Source organism: Diadema antillarum, unplaced genomic scaffold (genome assembly GCF_040938485.1).
Source record: "Diadema antillarum isolate AM-2024a unplaced genomic scaffold, OU_Dant_1.0 scf00000226, whole genome shotgun sequence".
Lineage (NCBI taxonomy): Eukaryota > Metazoa > Echinodermata > Echinoidea > Diadematoida > Diadematidae > Diadema > Diadema antillarum.
Window position 1 is genome coordinate 455,628 of NW_027271115.1, and position 24,828 is coordinate 480,455.

General features: G+C 39.6%; 1 protein-coding gene across 1 annotated transcript in view; it reads right to left on the reverse strand.

Moving 5' to 3' along the window:
* Positions 1–506: 506 nt before the first annotated feature.
* The window catches only part of LOC139724733 (phosphatidylinositol 3,4,5-trisphosphate 3-phosphatase and dual-specificity protein phosphatase PTEN-like), a 94,555-nt gene continuing 70,233 nt past the window's right edge, over positions 507–24,828 (reverse strand). The window contains exons 5-9 of the mRNA XM_071635855.1: positions 19,051–19,162; positions 18,237–18,436; positions 12,168–12,275; positions 4,312–4,593; positions 507–1,977 (exon numbers count right to left, since the gene is read on the reverse strand). Coding sequence (XP_071491956.1) covers positions 1,789–1,977; positions 4,312–4,593; positions 12,168–12,275; positions 18,237–18,436; positions 19,051–19,162 — 891 coding nt within the window. The 3' untranslated portion in view covers positions 507–1,788. The remainder of the gene's footprint in view (positions 1,978–4,311; positions 4,594–12,167; positions 12,276–18,236; positions 18,437–19,050; positions 19,163–24,828) is intronic.

Genomic DNA, 24,828 nt, shown 5'->3' on the forward strand with positions numbered 1-24,828 from the left:
CCTTTCCCTCTCCAGAATCTAAAATGTCAATGCGAACGAACCTTCTACTGCCACTTTAATGAGTCACTGAGCATATACGTGACAATTCTTGATTCTTTCTAAAATCTTGGCATAGCAAACGAAAATAGATGATTAAATCCATGACATATTCTTCATTGATTATGTCTTTCATATATCATTTACAGTAGGTAATTCCTTCAAAATGTGTGTGTGAGTGCTTACTTGTACTGGTAAATTTGTTTTTCCTCTTTCTACAGATTCCAGCTTTAAATATGTACCAATAATGATGAAAATGAAAATAAAAATTCTGTCCATCTGCATAGCCAGAATTGTGAGAATTCAGCAAAACTCTGTCATCAGAGTGTAACTTGGGGGGCGGGGGGAAGGCACCACAATAAAAGTAACACATGATCTTATGGATTCTACCAATGGCTATTGCATCTCAGTGCTTGTTGCTTTTTCTTTTTTTTTCTCTCCTCTTTTTTTCTTGGGGGGGGGGGGGTTGAACTTAGGGGCATGGATGTCTGAGTTATTGTGCGAATCACAGTCACTAGCCACCAGCAATGCACCGATTATATCATTCACTGACCTTTTTGCATGTAAACACAGTCTGGCAGGAAGGGGAACATTTTATGGCAGCTCAGTAAGGGAGTAAATCAAATATTTACCTAGCTTATGTCTGTGAATTTTGAGCAGTCTTGGACAAAATTGGACTCTCATGTTGTCTGTAATGCGCAATTTCAAGCATATCTTGCTTTCGTATGTTCACTTCTGAATGCATTATCAAACTTTCTGCATGTAATCCAGTTTTCTTAATGGGAAACACCTCCTCGCAAAAGCTAGTCAAAGTCGCCGGTTCTTCTAACACTTTATTAGTCTGCCTTACAATATTACATATACAATGTATAACAAAGTACTTGAAAGTGATTATCTTAAATTCTGCAAAACAGAAATAATACCAAGATTAATGATTTTGTTCTTGTCAAATTCCACCATCATCTCTCTTGGCCAGTGATGTCATTTGCGAAAATATCAACAGGCAACATTCCCTCCCACTTCACTCCTAAAGTTGGACACCCAAAACTGTAATCATTGGTCTGCCCAGACCCACAAGGAAAGAGGATCAAGCGAACAGATGACTCGAAGGACACCTCCACTCATTAGCAGGAAGATGAACAGATCAGCTACCCTGGGCGGAGTCATCTGTCGTGGTGTCTTGACTTGGCGAGAAGATCCGTGGGTCGCAGCTGGGGACGTGGCTACTTCGAAAAGTGCAGCTAGCACGAACTTGCAGTGGGGACCTGAAGCAAACATACTACGCACTACTCGGTAAAACACGCTGGCCCCTGCCATCCAGGAACAGGCGTGGAAATCTACAGGCGTGGCATTGTCCCCACAGATCGGACGGAGGGACTTGCGCGTCGTCATCTACGAATTCCATACCATGAGGGGTTTGGCCGATAGCATCAATCTTCTTAATTAGAGGGGGGAGGATACCCACTCCTGTTAAACTCAGTCTGTTGTGTAGACACCATGCAGACACTGTGTAGACACTGTGTATACACTAAGGTTCCAACTGTCCACAGAGTGCTGGGAATCGTCATACAACTGCTTGTACTGTACTCGCAACAATACAAATGACCCCAAAATATGAAATAAAAGAGAGAATAAGAATAAAGATACATTGGCAAAGAGAACTTGTTCTCGTTCTCTTCCTTTCTCTCGCTCTATCTCTCACTCTCTCCATCTCTCTCTCTCTCTCTGTCAGGGAGAGTCCAAAAACCGCTATCATACGAGGGAGGACACGCTCGTTTGGTAGATGACGTCATCGTCGTCGTCCTCTCCCGAATCCGTGCCAGAGGAGTTCTGGTGGTCGAGGAGGTCGTTCTCGCTCGGTGACGGGCTGAGGTTGCTCTCGCTGGGCTCGGGCGTGGGTGGCGCCTGGTCGCTGGGTGATCTCGAAAAGAACAACTTGACCTACGAGATGAACACAAAAATAATTTTGGGGGAGGCTGATATTAGTAATCAACAATTACAAAGCTGAGCTCCTTCATTAGATGAAGAGATATATGTGATTCCTAATGACAATACTGAAGTGTTCAAAACTTACATAGATCAAACATGCTCACATCTTTGCTTTCTATTTTTCAGCACAAATGTGACTGCCCAGCTCAAAACCCATACATGCAGGCAAGAATGATTTTCCACTTTTCTACATATCTTTGAGAGAGTAAACTCTCAGCTTTGAAATGATATATAACATGTGTAAATTGGATTATCCTTACCCATTCTGAAAATGAGTGAAATAAAAAGAGAGTAACAGAAGATGAAGTTTCATAGCAAAGGGAGAAGAGTGGCTTTTAAGAGTAGGGTCACTTAGGTGTGCTAAGCAGAAGATGAAATAAAAATGTGTTCTATTTCTCAGTGAAAGCAGCGCCTGTCCAAGAAAACATGGCCCAGAAAATTGCTAATAAATCAATTTGAGAGTAGGTAGAGAAAAAAAATGCTCTCCCAAGTAAGTCAAACTTTAAAGATTTGAGTTGGTCAACCAACCCAAATGACATATTTTGGTTACTTACAGAGAATCCTCATCTGTAACTTTTTGTGGGTTTTGAGCTGGGCCGTCATAAATGGTCTTCAGATGGTTGTTTTACACAATTTTGAATTTTTGCTAGCCTATATATAGGTTACAGCTAAAGGGGAATTTGTACATCTGCATCATCCAATCCAATCATCCGTGTCACCGTCGAAAAAAGAAATTGACTTGACTTTCTGACACTATGACAACTTACACGTCTTAGAACGAGTCTAGCTGCAATCATAAAGATTCTACTTTTTAGTAAAAACACCTCACATGTATGGCCATTATGACAGTTTGCATAGATATAAAAATCATTGTGAAGATGTTAACAATCGCAGTGAGTTCTATAACGATAAAGGTATATATAATCATTTCTCACAACAACAAAAAAAACAATCATAGGTGAAGCATACGATGATTCGCTCCTACTGCTGAGCTTCGTAAAGGTTATGCTTTTGTGATGTATATATGCTTATGACTGAATTCCTGATTTACTTTACGAAGAGAAATGAGAATGAAATAAATGAAATAAATAAAATAAAAAATAACAATAAAAAAAGGTATCTGAGCGAAACGTCATACGCCTCAGCTACGATTTTCCTTGCGAGACAAACGATTATACATACCTCTATCGTCATATAAAGATCATGTATATCAACACTGCAAGGAGCTCCTTGTTATGAGTAGCATTGAACAAGAAAAGCCTAATATTGCTTTTTTTTTTCTGGCATTCTGAAAGGCAATGTACTTTGGCTGTCGCAACATCCTTGATGAGTCAGACACAGAGTCATTAAGAAAATTTGTCTTCTGAGAGAGAGAGACAAAAAAAAAAAAAACAATTAGGGAAATCAGTAACGTTACGTGTGCATCAGACAATAGAAATCTGAAAATGACAGCAGCCGAGCAGCAAAAATGACAAAATTACAGGTGCCCCCATAATGATGCTCTTAATGATTTGACTTTGTTCAGTTCATCTCAAAAATATTTCATCCTTTGTTTTGCTAATTGCATCCAAAGTTACTGTATATTACCCCCGTGTAAATTCTCTTTCTAGAATTGAATTAACCTTCAGAAAATTTGCATCCCACAACTAATGGCAGTATGGTTTTGATTAAACAAAACAAAACAAAACAAAAAAAGATCAGTCACATTTTGCACAATGACAACATTTTCAGGTAAATTGGGCCAAAATGAAGGCAATGCTAATTTTAGACAGACAATGACAGAGGGAGATTAGCTGCCATCACACTTGCCAGACTTCTCGAAATTCAACTCCGCGATCTTTTCGCAAACTTTGCTCGTCCAGTCACACTGGCAGCCAATCTTCTCAAAGTTTCAGTTTTCCAAGTTTGGGTCACCGGAGTGCATGCGCAACACAGAAGAAAGCGCGCACCGTCCGACAGCTAATGATTGTGACGTAACAATGCACACACGTACCTCCCATTGAGCGCATGCTTTGGCAGCACCACGATGGAATGGTCACATGGCAAACTTCACAAACTTTCAGTTGCGTGTGTCTGGACTTCGAGAAGATTTGCAAGAATTCAGGAAATTTCCCTAGTTTTAGTGAGAGGTTTTGGGAAGCTTGTTGTCACACTGGCAAAACTTTGAGGATTCAAACTTGGTAAAGTTTTGTCTGTGTGACTGCAGCTGCAGAGAAAGAGAGATGGTGGGGGGGGGGAACAGACAGAGAGAAGGGGAGAGAGGAACGGTTGCAAAAGTTTTCTCACCCTCAAGTTTGGTGAGAAGACTTTGTTGGTTTTATCCTTGTTGGCCTTGTCGATCTCGTCCTTCTTCAGCTCAAGCACGAACTCCTCGCCCCCGTTGGCCATCTCCTCCTCCTCCTCCTCGGCGAAGCAGGGCGCCCTCGCCTGCTCCGACAAGCAGGAAGCCGTGCTGTTGGTGCTGCTGAGGCGTGAGTGCCTGCCGCGGCCCCGCTCCTCCCGGTCTTGTTGGATGGGGTGGACGATGAAGTAGGTATTGAACCAGAAGTGGAACATGGGCTTCTTGTCCTGTGGTGACCCCGCGGCCATTTTGGTTTGGCAACAGAGAGGGGAGGGGCATGGTAAGGGGTTGGGGTTGGGGAGGGGATAGGGAGAGAGAGAAAAGATGACCCAATCAGCAAGTATCATAACCATACACACAGTGGCAAATATCTTCGGATCAAACATGCACAATCCTATACGGCAAATACTGTTGTGAAAAAAAAACAACCTGTGACTCTTTTAAGGCTGTTCCAATTTACGACATAAAACTGATTAGGCGAAATATGGGGCATGCTATTAAACTGAACAAAAAATTCACTTTGTCTCCTAAATATGATTATCATCATTACACTTATGATGAAAGAAGTGAATGTGTAATTATGTAATTACGAAAGCATATGTACATTCATGATAGTAATGATGTTCATACAGTAGCATTTTAGATAACACTGACTATGCTAAATATGGGGCATGCTAAACTGAACCAAAAAAAGATTCACTTTGTCTCCTAAATATGATTATCATCATTACACTTATGATGAAAGAAGTGAATGTGTAATTATGTAATTACGAGAGCACATGTACATTCATGATAGTAATGACGTTCATACAGTAGCATTTTAGATAACACTGACTATATTAAATATGGGGCATGCTAAACTGAACCAAAAAAAGATTCACTTTGTCTCCTAAATATGATTATCATCATTACACTTATGATGAAAGAAGTGAATGTGTAATTATGTAATTACGAGAGCATATGTACATTCATGATAGTAATGACGTTCATACAGTAGCATTTTAGATAACACCGACCGTGACAAAAATATACTAATTAAAATTGGTTGACACAGACAAAAAGATCATCATTACACTTATGATGAAAGAAGTGGCGGTGTAATTTTGTAATTACGAGGGCATGTATACATTCATGATAGTAATGACATTCGTACAGTAGCATTTTAGATAACAATTGGACGCATGGCACAGTGTGAGTCAGTTAAAATCAATGTATGATAATTGATTAATCAAAGAGCAGAGATTCTAAAGCCCATTTTATAATACAACAGAGAGTGCGCATCTTTGTGGTAACTGTTGTAGTGACATATACATGTATTCAATTTTTTATTCATATTTCTATGGTTAGACGACTTAACATTACCCTGTCAATACATACAGTATCAAAAGCGTACAATTTTAAATCCATCTGCTGTCTCCTGCAGGGTGTATTGATATATAAGTTTATAAAACACCTATATGAAATGTAGCTATCCGATTGGTCGATTGCCCATCACATCACATTTAGTGAAAAGTTCCATTGCCCACTGGCTGACGTCATCCATTTCCACTGACTCCCGTGTTAAACTCAAGATTGACTCACAGATTTTGTTCCATCACACGGCTCTGATGTCACAATAAACAAACATTTGCCGCGCGCACTCAACAATGACAAGTACGCTTACAAGAGCGTACTTTTGTCACTCATTTGTGTAAACAACTTCGTTTCGCGTACCTGTATGTACGTACACGGTGACTGCGACTGTGAGGCTACTCATACGTTTTTCACAGAAAATGGTTGCCAATTCTGTGCTAAGTTCAAGAATCTGTGAGGACCAAATCTGATGACGTTCACGGTGTTGCATAAAACAAATAGTGTATGGTCTTTACTCGTGCAATGGAACAAAATTTTGCACTCGGTGAAAGATGATGCGCACTATTCAACTCGGCTTTGCCTTGTTGAATAGAGCACCTCTATCTTTCACCTCGTGTGAAATCTTGTACCATCGCACTCGTGACCATTCACTATTTGTATAATAATCAGCAGTCATGCTGTGGCCAGGGGAATGCTCAGCTATTACCTATTTCCACCTATTACCATTACCTTCTTCATTCTTTCTTTCCTTTTCATTCCCTCTATGTATGAACCAAGCTGCAATCTTGGTAGAGCCTTGATCAGCAGGCAGCTATTAAACACATCTCACTCAATGTACTGGAAGTTTCATTCCCATCCTCTCTTTCTCTCCTATCTCCCCCCCCCCCCCCCCCCCCCCCGGCAATGTTTTGTTTTTACTCTACTCTGGTGCCTGTTGCAGCAATCGAGGAGTTGTACACTGTAGTCCGTGGTGAACTATTCTAGCAGCCCTACGAGATATGACAGGTAAACGAGACAATCAGATGCAGTCCATCTTTGCAGATTTCCGGCCATAATGCGTGTTCCTTGATATCCCGTACAGCATCATTTCCTTCGGAGGTCTAAAGGTACATTAGACACTGAATACAATTTGGTGCTTTCACTTTGCCCCAAGATAGGACAGCTTATCCCAATCCCCCCTCCCCCCCCCCCCCCAAAAAAAAAAGTTTGATTTCATTTCTTCTCTCTCTCTCACTTTTTCTCTCTCGCTATGTGTGTATGTTTATATGTATGTGTATACATATATATTTATTTATTTTTATTTTTTATTTTTTTGTCTCTCTCCATCACTACAAATTTTCACAGTTTTATTTTCAAATTCTGAATCACAGATTTCCCATGGCAATATGAACAATTCAGTTCCCTTGCTCTAAAAAAAGAATTAAACTAAGGACCAATTTATAGAAAGATAACAAAAATCTATCAATATCTCCCACCTGAATGAACATGGTGAAAAAAAAAATCAGTTGAGGGACACAACGATTAGCCCATATCTACACATTTAAATCGATTAAATGAAAACCCAAATATACACCAATGCATACAGTTGTACCTACAGTTATACCTACCTACACTATACATGCATTATACATACATACATACACACACACATACACACATTCACACATACACATACATAGATATATACATGTATGTGTGTAGGTGTGCATATATATGCACCTACACATTTCAAAAGTGACGCATTGGTAAACTTGATCCCATCATCAGTTAAAGTGTACAGTACCTCCTGACCTCGAGTGTTCCACTAAAGACCACTCCACAGGAAGGAAAGGCGTAGCAGCCCTCTCACTTCCTTGTAAAAGGTTAAGTGCTACAAATAATATATATTACACACACTCACACCTCTATATCTATCTATCTATCTATCTATCTATCTATCTATCTATCTTTCTTTCTTTCTTTCCTTCTCTCTTTCTCGCTCTCCTTTTCTCACTCAAGAACTCCCCACCCCTTTAGACAGACAAGCTTACTACATACATACACACACATACTGTATACGTCATATATTTAGCAAGTCTAATTTTTCTGCAAATCGGGACTTCCCGCCACTTTAGCGAGTGGTCCAATTCACGATTGTGGAGTACAAGTACTGAACAGAGAAGTGTATGTATGCCCATCACATACATGTCAGGATCACAGTTGATAGTTTTGCATGTTTTAATCTAAATCTGCAAAAAGCACCGGACTCGAGAAATTCGTGAAAATAAAAACTCACCAAATATTCGGGGTATACAGTAACATATGGACACTTTTATAAGATCCTTACCTGTGGACGTATTGTAAAACTAGAAATTTTCATATGCATGAGACTTTCGCGAATTTCGCAGGGAGCCAAGATTTGCAAAAGTAAAATGCACACAAAAAGTTTTGTCTATACAATGCACTGAATACCAGTGGCAGTTCGAGAAAATTTCATGCTGCAAAAAAAAAACAAGGACTGTCGGCTCCAATTCTAAAAAGTTTCATGGGGCCAATGTTTTTTGTTTTACAGTATTCACAGTATTTTGCTTCCCACCTTGGGCTCAGAGGCAAAGAATATTGCAGATCACCACAGACCTGCACACTTAGATTATTCTGTCAACTTATCTTTTATTATGTATTGTGATGTAATTTATATATTCAACTTCTGTAAAATATTTATATGTTTCTGTAGGAAATGAAAAAAGAAAATAAAAGAATGACCTATCGCTGCACTCACAGTCATGTCATTGCATTTAATTCTCCGCAGAATAATTTTAGGATTTTTGTTGTTGTTGTTGTTGTTACAATAGGCATGGGATTCTTTTTTCTCTTTCTATTTTTTTTTAGTTGCTATTTTCTAAGGGGTTGAGGTCATTTACAGTCTTCTAGCTTTCCTCATTAGTCATTAGGGTACATTCTTCATTGCCTATTTATATGTCGGAACAATGTTTGCTTTTATCATTACCATCTATCTTTAGTAATACCTATAAATACACAATATACATACATCTATAGACGTGGGGAAAAAGATGATAATGCTTTATATACTGAAATATAAATGTTTCAACACTACCATTAATTGCAAGCATGTCCTTTTATCCCATGTTATTCTTATTTTATGCTCAGTTTCCTTGCAAGGGACTGTAATTATATTTTTAGAAATGTGGGCGTCTAGATTGATTGTCTGTGGTGTTTTTTTTTTTCTTTCTTCTGCCCTGGGCAAAATTACTCGTATCTCCTAATTGTAACCACCCCAGGCTGAGGAGTAAATAAGTTGTGTGTACCAGGTTAATGGCAGAGCACAGTAAATGAACCATCCACACACTGCTTCCCATTCAAATATTCCCCAACGGATATAAACTGGCCCCTGCGGCTGGCAATTACGGTCATCCAATTGCACTAACACGATCACGAATGCAACGAGCGCGCACGCCGGGGCCGGAAGGATAATTCAGTTTGGCGCCCCCAGACGCCTACCGGCGCAATGGAGAATTTGAACGCAATCTAATCCCGCACGAGGGCGTCCTGTCTGTGGGTCTCCATACTCCTGCAGGCATCTGCCTACCACAACTCTTCCCCCCTCCCCCCTCTCTTAGAGCATGTTCCGTTTGGACTCATCACGCCACATCTGTAATTTAGTAATCTGACCGTCCCCCACCGACATCCACCTGTAAATGTATTCTTACAGGGGGATCAAACTTTGCAGAAGTATCATCACACATTTGCCAGTCAGTGAACCAGAAAGAAAGAAAAAAAAAAAAAGGTGGGGGGGGGGGAAAGGAGGGGAAAAAGAGCCTTCATTCAACAGGCTAATCACCACACATCAGCTTTATGGGGAAGGCAGACATGGCAAAACTGTGCTGGGCAGGTGGTCGGGTTGGAGGAAGCTTGGTGGCAGTGGGATTGGATATCCATCCAGCACGTTTTACACCCAGAGTAAATCGCTAGTGTAACCACATCCTGTCTGCTTTCACACTTGCACCCTTTACCCCGGGACCGAGATGACAATGAGATGTTGAATAATGCCCGTCTCTCACCCCTATCCCCCCTCCCCCTCCCCCCCCTCCCCCCTCCCCCCTGCAGCATGTTGCAGACATTCATATGGCCACCACGTCCCCAGTGCGACACTCACAGTTCAATAATGCACAGTATGCATCCCTTGTCGGCAATTAGGCGACCAGCCGCTTTTGTTGTGGGGAGACTTCCCTTTGTGCGTATCAAGTGTCATGCGCGATTATGCAGATGTAGAAACCACAGAGTACTATGCTATCAATGAATCATATACGGGACTGTGGTATTAATGTTGAAACTAAAACAAGGGGAGCTGTTCTGTCTGTGCGTATGTGTGTGTGTGGGGGGGGGGTAGGGGAAGGGAGGGGTGGAGGTTGCCTATGTTTGTTGGGGGAGGTGGGACTGGAGGGGTTGGAAGGGGAGTACACTAGTGGTGTGGTTAAGAGTGCTTATGTGCATGGAATATACTATAATTTTCAGCCGAATGGTTGCATACCATCGGAAATGGGTAATGACTTACGCAACGACAACGGCCATCTACCTTCCCTTTAATCCATCATAATGGTGGAGAGAGTTTTGCAGTCTCTAGATAGCATTCTGGTATGACAGCTACTGGCCAATGCCCCCTCCCAGATTTAATAGCCATTTGACATTCTACAGACTTGGATCAACGTAACGGTAGGTGCAATAACGAACACAACGAAGGTGTTTCACTTCATATTTCCACATTCGCACAATAGGTCAGATCATGCTAGAATTACCATGATGATATTGTCAGTGTTTCACTGCAATGAAACAGTATAGCTGAATTTGAAAAAAACTATTTTGGCATATCATGCGCAGCGTGTTGCTGCCACATATTTGGTACATGATATCACATACATGTACATGTGCTAGCTAGCCACAATGAGTTGTGCGCAAACTATCATGATGCTATTCATTATGTGCTGCTACGCTGCCAAAATATTCCATTCAGAGGGAAAAACTTGCTCCATTCTAAAAATTTGGTTTGCCATCACAAGCAGGTTATTTGGTTTCACACTGCACATCAATGCAATAATGACTAAAACTATCATCACATTACTTTGGGAAGTATAACACTGCCTACAGACACATACGCACACAAACACACCGAGCTGAGTTAGATGTACTTTTATGTAGATAATTCTGAGGTGTAATAACCCAGAACCAATGAATTTTCAACCCAAAGACCATCATATCCTTAGTCGGGGGTGCCGCAGAAAGTTGCCCATAGCTGAAGAGCCCCTGCTTCCTTCACATTATCTGCCTCATGTATTTAACAATTTGGAAATATCTGAGAGCAATAATGTTACGCTAACACGACATTCTTAAGCTTAAAGATTAGCTCAAAGTTTCAATCTTCAATGATTAGCTCGTAGTTAAGCCTCATGTGGATGCACTCACATGTTAACAGTCTTAAAGATTAGTCGATGATTAGAATCATATGAAATCCTAGGTTTTATGCTCTATTATATCCACGAGTTGCAGGGGTCCCCACTCGTAGTTCAATGTGGACAAGGGAAGACATGATAATCAACAAACTTGAAAGTTAGGGTGACCTCTCAGTGAACCCTATTCCTCCTCAGCTTCCGGGTCAAGAGGTGAACACACATAACATGGACAGACAAAGCTATCACATTTTTGTCTGTCCATGTAAGTATGTTCACCACTAAGTCTAGAAATGATATAAAACACAATGTTCAATAGAATTTCAGGGCTATTATTGTCTTTCCTAATCAGTATTAGGCCATTCACTTGAAAAACATATTTGACTGTCATATGTTAGTACATATATAGATGTCTGTCCAGCGTTACATACGTTACCCCCAAATTTTTCATTTTGGCAAAAATTCTAATAGATTGCTTCTATGAAGCAATTTTGCAGCAAAGTCATCTCTCATTAAACTGTTCTAAAAGATCCTATCACATTGGGGGTCATGCACACTGGAAACAGAAAATGAAGCAACATCCCTGAAATATACCCTTTTACTGTGGAAGTGCCCACATCTCTATAAACACGATGAATTCACAAGTTCTTGTCAAATACAGACATCATAGGCTAAATGAGCTACATAAACGTAACATACTCGTGTATTTCAGAAGGGAGCCTGCAAGTTTCTAGTTTCTTGTAACTACTCTTCAATCATATGTTCAGAAGAGACTGATGAAAAGTAACGGAAGTTATGTCATTCTAGATGCATGCTCAACACATCAGAAATTAAGATTGTAGGATCAGGAGTGTCCATGGAAACTACTTAACAAAAGTTTGAGAAACAAAATGTGTTTATGATATTGATAACTACATAGATGCACTTCTACGCACAAACATACATATAAACAAAACACAAAAACTCACACACAAAATAACACACAGACAAAAGAAGCAAAATATTACCATTTTTAGGAGCCCTGATTTGTGATAGAATTCCACTTTGACGTCATCATGTAGCTGTAACGGTTTTGGCAGTTCAAATTCGACGCACGATAGTCCTTTCTTGATTCCCTGGAAATGCACAAGGTTGTAAAGAAAAGGAGTAAACAAACAAAATTAGGCAATCATGAGCTGCATCGTTTGCTTCCTAAACTGTGAAAGCAACATCCCCAATCAGTTGCCGTACACAAAAAAAAAAAAACAAGGAAAAGTAGAAATTACGCGTTGCGTAATATATGTCCCCGCCGGAAGTAGCATTTTGTAACAAAATGTGCAATATAGGGAAAAAATCAAGGTCAAAGGTCAAAGAAGTCAAAGGTCAAAATTCTGTGTACAAGTTTTGAAGCCCTCACCTAGTGCCATCACATAAAGCAAACGGAATTGAAATCAGGTTGGAAATGGCGAAGGAGTAGCATTTTGTAGCAAAATGTACAATATAGGTCAAAGGTCAAGGTCAAAGGTCACGACTGAAATTCTGTGTAGGAGTTTCAAAGCTCCCATGTAGTGCTATCATATAAAGCAAACAGAATCAAAATTGGCTCATAAATGACAGAGAAGTAGCAAATTGAAGATTTTGATCACACACGGACGCACACACGGACGGACGGACACACGGACACACACACGTACAGAGCCCGTTTCATAGTCCCCTGCTCGAACTCGTTCGGCGGGGACAAAAATCCCCCAATGCCTTGGAAAAATTCAAGGCACAACAATCATAGAAAACAGGCCATGACTTACTACCACAGAGTAGCTTTTTGGCTTCTCATTGTTTATTCAAGATATATACTGCGGCAGCACAGTTTGTACAACCCATGGCTTTCAAAGCAGAAGAAAAAAAAAATGTTACATTTCGTTCATTTCTTTTTCTTTCTTCTTTTTTAATTGTTATGTCTTTCTTTCAGCAGCAGACCAGAGTTTATTTTAAACCTCAAGCCTTGTGTAATTGGTGTTGTAAGACCAGATAAAGAACTTATTTACGTGGATGTAGGGCAATTTGTCAATCAATTGCAACGGAAACATCTCGATGGAAGAATTTCATGAATTTGAATAATTACACAGTACCCGCTGCATGCTATAAGGATTAGAACCAACACTTGCTGTCTGGCGAAAGCTCGGCAGTCTAGTGGAGATGATGCCTGTCCGGAGATCAGGAGGTTGTAGGTTCGAATCCTGCTTGAGTACGTATGCCCATGATTTTTTATCATGGCTACCACTAAAACACTGATCAATTCAGTGCTTATTTACGTCGGATGTAGGGCAATTTGTCAATCAGTTGCAACAGATAAAGAACTGCTCTAGCAGCAAACCTCAAACATTAAAATAACCAACACACACTTCTGTTAAGACAGCAACAGGATGTGGAATGTACTGTATACACCATATATTTTGCGAATTTCATGAGTTGAGTGCCATTCGCGAATTCTAACAATGCATGGAAATATCAAATCTGATCCCGATCATAGTGCGACGTGCACACGTGCATTTCTCCGTTCTGTACTCCCCTTTCGCAAATTTAACCGTTCGCAAAATTGTCGGGAAGTCCTGATTGCCGAAAAATTAGACTCACTAAATATATGGCGTATACAGTATTATGAAGATATATAAGTTAAAAGGGGAAAAAGCAACAAAAATATTCTGGTAACAAGCTAAGAACAGACACTGTTCTTTCAAATCTTTTTTTCTTTTTTTCTATTGATTTTCTTTTTTTTTAAAGGTGCTCAGTCTAGATGTGTAATATATCCAGTGACCACAAGCAATACATAAAGGCATGTTGTGCTGCCCTTTTAACATTAGAAGTATCTTAATGGCAACAGTATATCACTGTTATTATCTCACCCACATCATCCACTTTGATCAGGACATTTAAAGCTTCGAGTGCGCCGATTTCTTCTCCGTGAAGCCAACGACTTTTCTGCTAAGGAATTATGCAGCTTCCCATCGTGCACATTTTTTTTTTCCCAACCAGTTGCCATTTACGTGTGTTCTCAATTTTCCCCCCCACAAACCGACACCAAAATTTGATCTAGGATGCAAGTTTGGAGGTTGCACCAAACGGGCAGTGCAAAAGGACACTGACACATTATGGTAACATGTATTTGTCATGGCCACAAGTGCAAAAAAAAAACTGCTTCAGATTAGAGACTGCTTTCTAGAGACATGCCCAGTAGTTTGGGCATATAAGAGGGGGAAAAAAAATCTGGACGATAAAGTTTATCTTTCTGCAGCAAGATTCAAGCACAACCAATGCCACAAACTCTAGAATGACTAACTGGTCTTTTGCATCAAGTTTAAATCACACAGTACTCCTGTTGCTGACTTACATAAAAAAATAAAAATCGTAAAAAAGAAAAAGAAAATAGACTTACACTTATCATTCAAACACACCTCATCTTTCATTCATACGATTCAAGAAAGCACATAATTTTCTCAGGAGGTTTGAACCTGGATAATTTGGCTGCAAGCACATTATCACAAAAATGTGGACTTCAAGCACCGCTCTGATAAACACAGAAGTTTGCGTCCCCAGGACAGGTAGCTGGTGAAATAAATGGGTTGATTGCATCAATAAATTCTCACCGACACGCTATGTTTTTGGGGGTCAAAACAGGGCTATAAAGACAGCAGGTGAATGCTTAAAATTATCTCTCAATAGATCTTTTTACAAAATATCTCAGGTGAATAAGACATTGGACAATGCCTGATGTTTCATATCTCCACCCCCCTCCCCCCCCCCAAAAAAAAAGAAAAGAAAAGAAGAAGAGGATCTTGACCCCACAACATGTACGTTGTCATAATGGATACTTCTTCGTTTTTTTGTTCTTTATTCGCAGTCTGTCTCAACTATGCTGTATGTGATTTTAATAGCCAGGAATGAAATATGACGACGAAATACCTGCATACAGGCCTGATATCTCATTAACTTTCAGAGATGATCTGACTAAGCCAGTTTCACACGTTTGCTGCAGATGACAGGTCTAAGTTTCTTATGACAGTCATCAGTGATAACAGAAACATATACTTCATAGGGGTGCTCAATCGATACTGCTAGGCGACTTCTCGCTTGCACATACAAGCTCTTTGACGGCAGTGCTTCCTTTAATTCAACCAACAAAATCGGGCCACACACAAATGAAAATGCACATTAATTCCGCTGTTCCACCGAAACGCCCGATTCATCACATACATACACCGCAAATTTAGTTAAAACCCATCCAGTCAACCACAAGGAACTTGCATACCCCAAGGCTTTGGGTTGTGTGTGTGTGTGTGCATGTGTTTTGTTCTGTTTCGTTTCGGGATGGTTTTGTTCTGTTTTTCAACAGATGTATTATGCCTGCCGAAAGTATGTCAGTTCATAGGGGAAAAACAATTACTCCAGGAGGAAGCATAATTGAAATTCAATTATTGACAAAGAAAAAATAATAAAATAAAGAAGAAGAAGAAGAAAGGAAGAAAAAAGGCCTAAGTTATAAAGGATATGCAGGGCACAAGATAAGACATTCTGTCATTCACGTCACAGAGGATTTTCTGAAACTATGGGAACTTCATTATTATCCACCTCTACAGAAACAAAGAATTATTTCTGCGTCTAGACTGGTATTGCCAGAAAGTACATTGCAAATATTGCAAACATCATATTCATATTGCAATTGCAAACACACTTTTTGCTCCTGTTCTACTACCACATCTGTTCTTCTACTCCAGTTCAAATTTTTTGCAATTTCCTTCTTTTTTTCTTGTATTGATAGTCAGGATATGTGTCAATTTAATACCTCAGTGACATCTCTCAAAAATCTTGATATTAACTTACCCTCTTAGCAAGTAGATGCACTGGATTGCACTAGAAAAATTCCAATGGCATGATCATATGTCAGTATGTTGGCACATTGAAATAATGAATACTGTAAAAGTGGATATTTTCGCGCAACAAATCTTTTAGCACTCGGCCAGGTAAGAAGAGTTTCGCATGTTTTTAATTCTGCGGTATCAAGACACCAACTACTGGAACATATGGCAAGAAAAAATATTTGGGTGCCTTTATTTTTTGCGCTAGTTTCTGGCTGTTAGAAATGTGCGAAAATTTCTACTTTTGCAGTAGGTTATCTATGCCTAACTCACACACACTGGGAGAGGGGGCAAATCGACATTCATTTCATATTTTTGGGTATTCTAACATTGATAATGGATCTCTGAAATGATATACTGAATTGCCCAAGTTGAATATCTTTTTCTCTGGTGTTTCGTCAAGATGATTTCATACAATATTCTTTGTATTAATTATTCCCCCCCCCCCCCCCCCCCGCAAAAAACAAACAAACAAACCTATATATTTTTTTTTTAAATTACCCCTAGGATATCAGTATTTAGCACAATAAACTAATTCCAGAAAATTTCCCTTATCCTATTCAAAGCTAACAAGTCTGAATTGATACAACCAGCTACACACAGCACTCTACCTGATCAACGAGCCTTTCTAATCTAAGCATCTGTCTGACTGGGTTTTTTTTTTTTTTTTTTTTTTTTTTTTTTTTTTTTTTTTTTTTGTCCCTTCAACATGACTGAAACATTCCCCATTTCCATGGCCAAAACATTCCCCATTTCTATGTAAATTGTCATGCTAGATCTTCAAACTGATCTTGTGAGCTACATTTTCCTTTACTTGATTCATCATCACCCAGGCTGTCTACATTTTCAGTTGGTCTGACAAAAAAAGAAAACAAGCAAACACCTTTCCTCAATTCCAAATAATCATGCCACTGCATTTCCACGTAACTCTTCCATCAGATTATCAAACAATCCTGCAAGTGGCATTCCTGATTCATGATGTTTTGCATTTCATTGCCTCAACTTCTTAACTCCAAATTCCGAGTCTGTTCCAGCCCATGAAACCCCCGCAGCATTCCAAAATGCTTTTAAAAATGCACCTCACTTCAAGACGGAGAATCACCAGAGGTCTTGCACATGCTCACACATCCCCCAAATTTCCCGGAAAGGCGACATTTTTGTGGTCAGCACCAAATCTCACACTTCGACTGATATTCAATGTGGTATTGGATACCACTTTGCTGACTGAACTTTGCTAAATACTCTTTGATGATAGCTTTCTGGGGAGACATTCACTGGACTATCACGTCAGGCAAATAACAGGAAAATGTCAACTACCAGTATTGACTACATCTGCTACAGTTGAAGACAAAACAAAAAAACTAAAAAAACGAAACAAAACCACAACTCATCTCATCTGGAGTAATCACTTCAACCAATATTTTCCACAAAATGAAAGTCCCTAATGCAACCATCATACGCTCCCAGCAAATCTCATTGTATTCTTGCTCTTTCTTTAACCCTTTGGATACCTTTACATCGTTCCGATACAGATTCTCGAGAGACCGGAACTCCAAATATGTGCTAGATTAGCCCTGAAATGGATAATAATCATCCCTCCTCCCTCCCTCCCCCCCCCAAAAAAAAAGGAAGTTTGCTTGGCTTTGTCTGTGCTAAGTCTACCCATCACTGCTAGGTAAAGTTACCAGTGTCACATAAAAAAAAGAGCCCCCTGTTCACGCAAGCCTGTTTATACCAAAACTCGATAAAGAAACAACATATAAAGAATCACCGTATAGCCGACAGACTGTTCAGACGCTGATCTCGACCGTTCTGGAAAACGTCGCATAGATGCGCAGTTTCCCACTGCTCATATTGTTATGGTCATGACATCGCCCGTTTCGTGCGCACTCCCATTAAGCCTCGTCCAGTTATACTGTTCTTTGGTCGCCATACCGTTTAGAAGCATAATGGACATGATGGAATGCTGATTTGTTATCGAGTACTAGTTTGAAACGATGCTCTGACCGTCATTTCGTTTTACATTGTTTTATTATAAGTTGTTTCGTTAGTCAGTGTTTAGACGTATAAACTAATCGTATAGCTATACCATTTTCATATAAATTTTTTGCATCTGAACACCTTGAGGGTTATCATTGAATGGATGCGGTTGGGCAGGACGCAGCTGCTTCTGCTGCTTCTCACCTTGACAACTTCCTGAGTATGAACTTTGACCTTGTGCTGGTGGACCGAGAAGAACGGCGAACACGTGCCGCTGCTCATCATGGGTATCGTGAAGAGCTGCACCCGCTTGAGTAGCACCATCTCCGACTTGTAGATGGCATTTTGCCTGACCAGCTCCCCGTAGTACTGTACATAGCGCCTCTGACTTGGAATAGTGACCCCTGATTGATGGAGAAAGAGGGGTAGAGAAGGGGGTAATGAGTGAGCCAAGATGACGTTGCCCCCCTGCGGTCAAGCATTTTGAAATGCTTCTGTACTCCATTCTAGAAGACAGGCTTTGGGCTAGGCACATATACACAATTGAACATATCGTGATTACACTGAGCTCCCTTCTTCTATTGTCAACAGATCTATCAAGGAGTATTTCAAATGCCTTTGTCTTAATTAAGCACATACAATGTACATGTAGACAATGCTAAATCACTCAAAGTGCTTATTAGCTCTACACTGATACTACAGGTTGTCACTGATGTATCTGAAAAACCACTACTATGAGAAGCAATATTGTCCTATGTCTCTTACAAACTGTTCTGTCTGCAAACCCATGTGGCTGCACTTATTAGTCTGCCTGCTCCTGTGACCGTATAGGAACATGGACCCCGTTCACATAAAAAAACATCAACGAAAGTTTTAGATGATTGTTGTGAGAGGGTTAATGAGTTCAAACGGAATAGAGTATGCATATTTCAGATCGTCTAGGAGTTGCGAGTGCATCAGACGGAGATCCCATTCGAACAGACTCTCTCGAACTTTGAACCGGTAGGGTGGGCGGAACCTACCTTTCCGTCTGTGGTCCTGACGTTGCCGTAGTACTCCATTGCATTGGCCGCCGTCAAGCACCGCCCCTGGTGCAAGAGAAGGGCGCACACCATCACCCCTGTTCTCCCCTGGCGGAGGAAGATATCAAGATTAGAGAGGGAGAAAAAAAAGAAGTGCCTTTGATTCTTGGAAACATACCCTCTTTCTTTTATAACTCTTATTGTCACCACTGGGACAAAAACTGCACAATTAAAAGATGCTGATGGCATTTTTGAAGTGTTGGCCCCGTAAGGATTAAATTGGATCCTTCGTGCAAATTACAAGAAGGGGCAAATAATCTCCTATTAATATGCAGCTTGAGAGACCCATGGTAATGTCATTCCAGATGTGGTTATGATATCCCTTCTTTGCCTCCCCCCCCCCCCCCCCCATCAAAAGAAGACATTACTATAGTCACAGCCAGCTCTGCACTTCTAAAAGCCATCACTTCATAATAGATTCTGGGGCACAGGCCATGTGTTAATTCAAGCAGCCCATAAACGAAAAACTACAAATGTTGCATGAAAAGAGCACTACATGAGTCAAAAACAAGGAGCAAAACTGGGCAAATACATAGATTATGATTGCTTTGAATGTCAGAGAGTCACATTAAATGTTAAATGGACATCTCAAAATCGTCAACTTGTAATGCAAAGTTCTATAACACCACTGCATACATTCCTTCCCATCTGCTTTGGGCCGGGAAATGTTGGCAACTTCTCGTTTGCTTGCCGTTTTGTTGTTCATAGGTAATTGTTTTCTTCTGTGGACGAATTTTCAAAAGCCTCTAAATCACTAATCTACATTGGATTCTTAAAGGGATTGTACAGTTTTGGTTGAGACCTAATTTTGGGGTTTCTAACATTTTTGGTGAAATAATGAGAAACCTCTTATGAAATATGAAAGAGCATGTAATCTTATGAGGAATTCAACGTTTATTTGATGAAAATTGGTTTTGAAATGGCTGAGATATCCAAAAAAGAGCGATTCTAATAAAGTGTGGGACCCACACTTTATTACGATCGCTTTGTTTTACTTTGTTTTTGGATGTTTCAGTCATTCCAAACCTGATTTTCATCAAATAAACTTTGAATTCCTCTTAAAATGGTATGCTCTGTACTATATCATAAGTGTTTTCTTGGTATCTCATAAAAAGTTAAAAGCCCAATTCTCATCTCCACCAATACTGTACTATCCCTTTAAATTCACAAATATTTCTCTCTCAGATTGGCAAACTTTATACGTAGATGTCTTTCCGATTTTGTGCACGACTCTTCTAACAATATATATCAAGTTTATCTCTATTTTTTTCATATGCATTAGGATGTTTTGCACTCCTTTTGCTCTCTTGGCACTATAAACCTGGAACAAGCAAATTAGTTGCAGAAAGAGATGTCCCCTGGAAGTCAATTCTGCAGGTATGTGATTGTATACACTAGATTAGGCACTGAACTTCTCACACTTAGGCTTGAACCCATCTTACAGCCATATTTACACCCACACAAGAATACAGGGCCTTGTTGCAACAAGAGATAAATTTCCAATCAAATATACATCACCTTCATGCTCAATTCTAATTGGTTTAAAGGGGACTGCTGGACTGAGGAAGACGTTTGTTTATGTGTTGTTGCTTTAAAAACACATGCCAATGAAATAAACGAAGCATGGCTATGATTTTTTTGTGAAGATAACACCACTAAATAATTGATGGCCTCTACCATCTTTATCTAGCAAATGAATTCCGTGTGTGACTGTCATCGGTTTTGGTGTTTTAGTGATATCATACATTTTATGCTTATTGTTTCTAAATTATTTGGTCCATTATTCCTTGGGGAGGTTGCAGAGTCAACTGTCATAACACTAAGCCCCAGAGATCACATCCCACGGATAGTGACCATAAAAAATTCCAGCATCCTCTCAAAACGACACAGTAAAGTCACTCCTCAGAGAGAAGGGACACATTTCACTCATCAAGTCCAAGAATTCACATTCCTGTGGTTTGATGGTATATCCTTTTAATTGCAAATTTTACTATTCATCACTATTGTAATTGAGTACCAAAGTGTGATGTCACAGCTGTTCATTGCTGTGGAATAAACTGGTTCTAAACAACCTCACCTGCCCGAGTGTCTCACCGTGTGCCTGGTCCCAACCCAAGCTATAACAAAAGGCTGTTACATCATCTCTTCAGTACTCTATAGTTTCATAAAGTATAGCAAACACAGGAAAAAGAGTTCTTCCATTTGAGCCCTTTGTTATTCATAATCATATATGATTTTTTTTTTTCAGTTGCAAAAATTCTGAATACCTTTTTATCGCTATTTTGTAATTGATTCTCCGATTGGCAACACATTTTAAAAGACTAAATTATCTTTTCTCTCTCACTTTGGCAAATTTTGTACACTTCTTTCTAATTTTGTGTAGATGACATGAATCTGAGTGGTTCCATCTAATCTTTCTCCAGACTTCGACACGCGGTGAATTTTAGAGTGGCCAATTTAATGATGGCAGGAATGATAACATTTTTGCAGGGAAAATTCCACCAGGACTTGATGGGTTAAAGGAATGGGTATAGTATTGGCGGAGATGAGAATTGAGCTTTTAAATTTTTGTGTGTGAGATACTAAGAAACCACTTATGAAATGTTTGTTACAAAGCATACCATTTAAAAGGAATTCAAAGTTTATTTGATGCAAATCAGTTTTGAAATGGCTGAGGTATAAAAAAACAAAGTAAAACAAAGCGATCCTAATGAAAGGTGGGTCCCACCTTTTATTGGGATTGCTTTGTTTTGGATATCTCAGCCATTTCAAAACCAATTTTCATAAAAGAAAAGTTGAATTACTCTTGGAATTGTATGCTCTTTCAAATTTCATATTAAAGGTCCAGTTTACCTTTGGGAGCAGTCATTTGCAATATGTTCAAAATATCGCCTTTCATGCATATGTGTAAGTCTGTCGTACCACAAAACACCCTTCCATGTGAAAGTTTTGTAATAAAGCCTAAGTTTTAAGGAGATGTCAGTATTTTTCTCAATAAACTGTAGCGGTATACGGTGTAGCTTGGAAACATTCCTATTATAACTATTGTTCACATTTTGTATATTTAACAACACTTAGAATTATTTTTACTGATTCAAAATTTCACAGTGGTTATTTCTATCCCTAACTCACACTTAAGAACTATTTTAAAGCACTAATGCTGGGTTTTTGTTTCATCTGCAAATGGTAAATTATGCCTTTAAAGAGGTGTCTCATTATCTCTCCATCAAAAGTTAAAACCTGAAGCCAAGTCTCAACAAAACTGTACCATCCCCCTAAAACCATGAAACATTATTATGATGGAGTCCGTACCCACGAAGTAATATCAGACATTTGTAGCTGCAGAACTTCCAACATACTTGCTACGGAGCAATGACCGCAAGTAACATCCGACTACTTGTTGCCACAATCTGGAACTTTTGATGCGCTTGGACATCCATGTGTTTCTTGCTTTATTATCCCTTTTTTCCCACATTTCCTGCTAACTTCCGTCAGCTGATATGACTTTGACAGAGATTGTATATCTGTAAAGGTCATAGCCAGCGAGTCGACAGGCTTTTGTATTTCATCCCCCCCCCCCTCTTTTTTTTTGACAGCAATGACAGTGAAATCAAGGAATTTCAGGAGATGGGGTTGCAACAGTCTTATTCCCTTTGAACCGGCGGCAGCGCCGTCAATTAAAAATATGTGAAGTACATGTCAAACTAGATCTGCCTCACAGATAAGGAAGATATTACTGATTCATGTCTCATTGCATATGACCAGCCTCTATCTAAGAAAGATATGTCTTCATGATGATAATTACTCTTCACCGTCCTCACTTATAATATGAAAGATGAGAGGTACATAATGGAAACACATAGGGATGCGTGAATAGAAATTGCTAAGATTGCTGAAACCAAAATCAAAATTTCTCAACTAGACATGTCCGGACCCTAATCTGAAATATTAGATTTTAAAGAACAATACTTGAAGATTGTACCATATCAGCTTTATTTAAAAAAAAAAAAACAATCCCAAAACCATAGTACTGTAGTTTGGAGATAGAGATAGTGCTCCATGCTTTTCATGTACACCCAAATAGAGCTGGGGTGCACTGGTGCAGCGTTGTCACCACATTCTTTGAATATGAAAATTGAATAGCACTGCCACTGTTTTGAGTTTTTACGGGACCTTAGGGAAGATCGTTCCTAATTAACACATGTGGGATCATGATATGGCAAAAAGCTTCCCCTTTTACTAGAAAAAAAGAAAAATATATGAATATGTACATCTAAATAGAGTAATGAACTATGCATACCTTCAAGAAAAACAAAATACAAAAACAAAACATTAGAGCAGGTGAAAGTTTCTTGAGGCTGAACCTGGATATGAATCAAAGCTGCATGCAAATGGGAGATCCCTCTGAGCTAATCATTTCTCTGTCTCCTATTCACTAATGCTGCAGGTGAATGCCCTGCTCTCTATCTCAATCAGAAGGACAGGTGATCCCAAGGGGGGGGGGGGGATCTTAGGATGGGTGTCAGCAGCATCATAGACAAGCAAAAAAAACAAACCAACAAAACAAACAAATGCATAACACAGATTGGACAACCTTCTCTCTGCCACCTTTTTCTTCCATCCAATCCAATCCAAAACCACTCTCCCTCTGCAGTAGCGTCAGTATCAAACCACACGGGTGATTACTTTCCTTGCACTGGTTATTCACGTATATCTATTCGGCTGAAAGCCCGGAGATCACAAAGGGGGAAACCGTATATACACAGATGGATTGTAACAAAAATATTTGGTGCGAAACGTTGCTCTATCTTTTAATATGCTGTCGGCCAGGAGACCTCCCATCATATCCTTATGAGAAGCAAGGGCAAGCTTAGGGCAAGGTTGTCATTTACTTGACTGTACCTGTAATTCTTTCCTCTCGTAAAATCTTTCAAGGCAATGAGAGTAATGATAAATAACAATAACAATAACTAGAAAAGCACTCGTAGAGCACAGACCTCTGCCAAGCAGCTCATTTCCACCCACTATACACGCATACTGAAAATCGCCCAATATTTCCCAATATAGAAGCCGTTTGTTTACATCATCAGCTTCCAGTTACGCGGCGCCTTGCCTAAGCAGAGCACGCGCTTCAGAGTGTGTGTGCAAACCTCTAATACGCGCAGCTTGAGCTCCCAAGTTCATTGACCCTATCTGCTAAAAGATCAAAAATCCTTCAAAAATCCATAATACCAACAATGGTTGCTTTCATCACTGCCATTATCATTATCCTCAGAAGAAGAAAGCAGTGTCAAACTACTGTAAAGAATTACATCTGCCTCAAGTCATTCTTCTTTTTTTTCTTTTTTTTCTTTGAAAAAAGGAAAGAAAAGTTGCAAAGTTTTCTGACTGGCTTTCTTCTTCAGCAGCAACCAGCCAAGCCAGGAAAGCAAAAGGGAAACAAGAGCCTAAAATGTTTTGGCCCAAAGTGTGTACAAACAGACATCTGCTAGGTGTCATTTTATGCAACTGAAAATGTGCATTTCAAACAGTCACATGTGGTACCATGTCTGATGCAGAAGTCCAAACTCAGTGAGCTGAAGGCCTACATAAATACTAATACCTACCTCTGCATATTTGGGACTGGTATGGTTATATCCATATGAAAATTAAATGGGAATATATTACTGTCAAAACTGAGATATTGAGCATATTTTCCTATCAGCCCTTAAAGT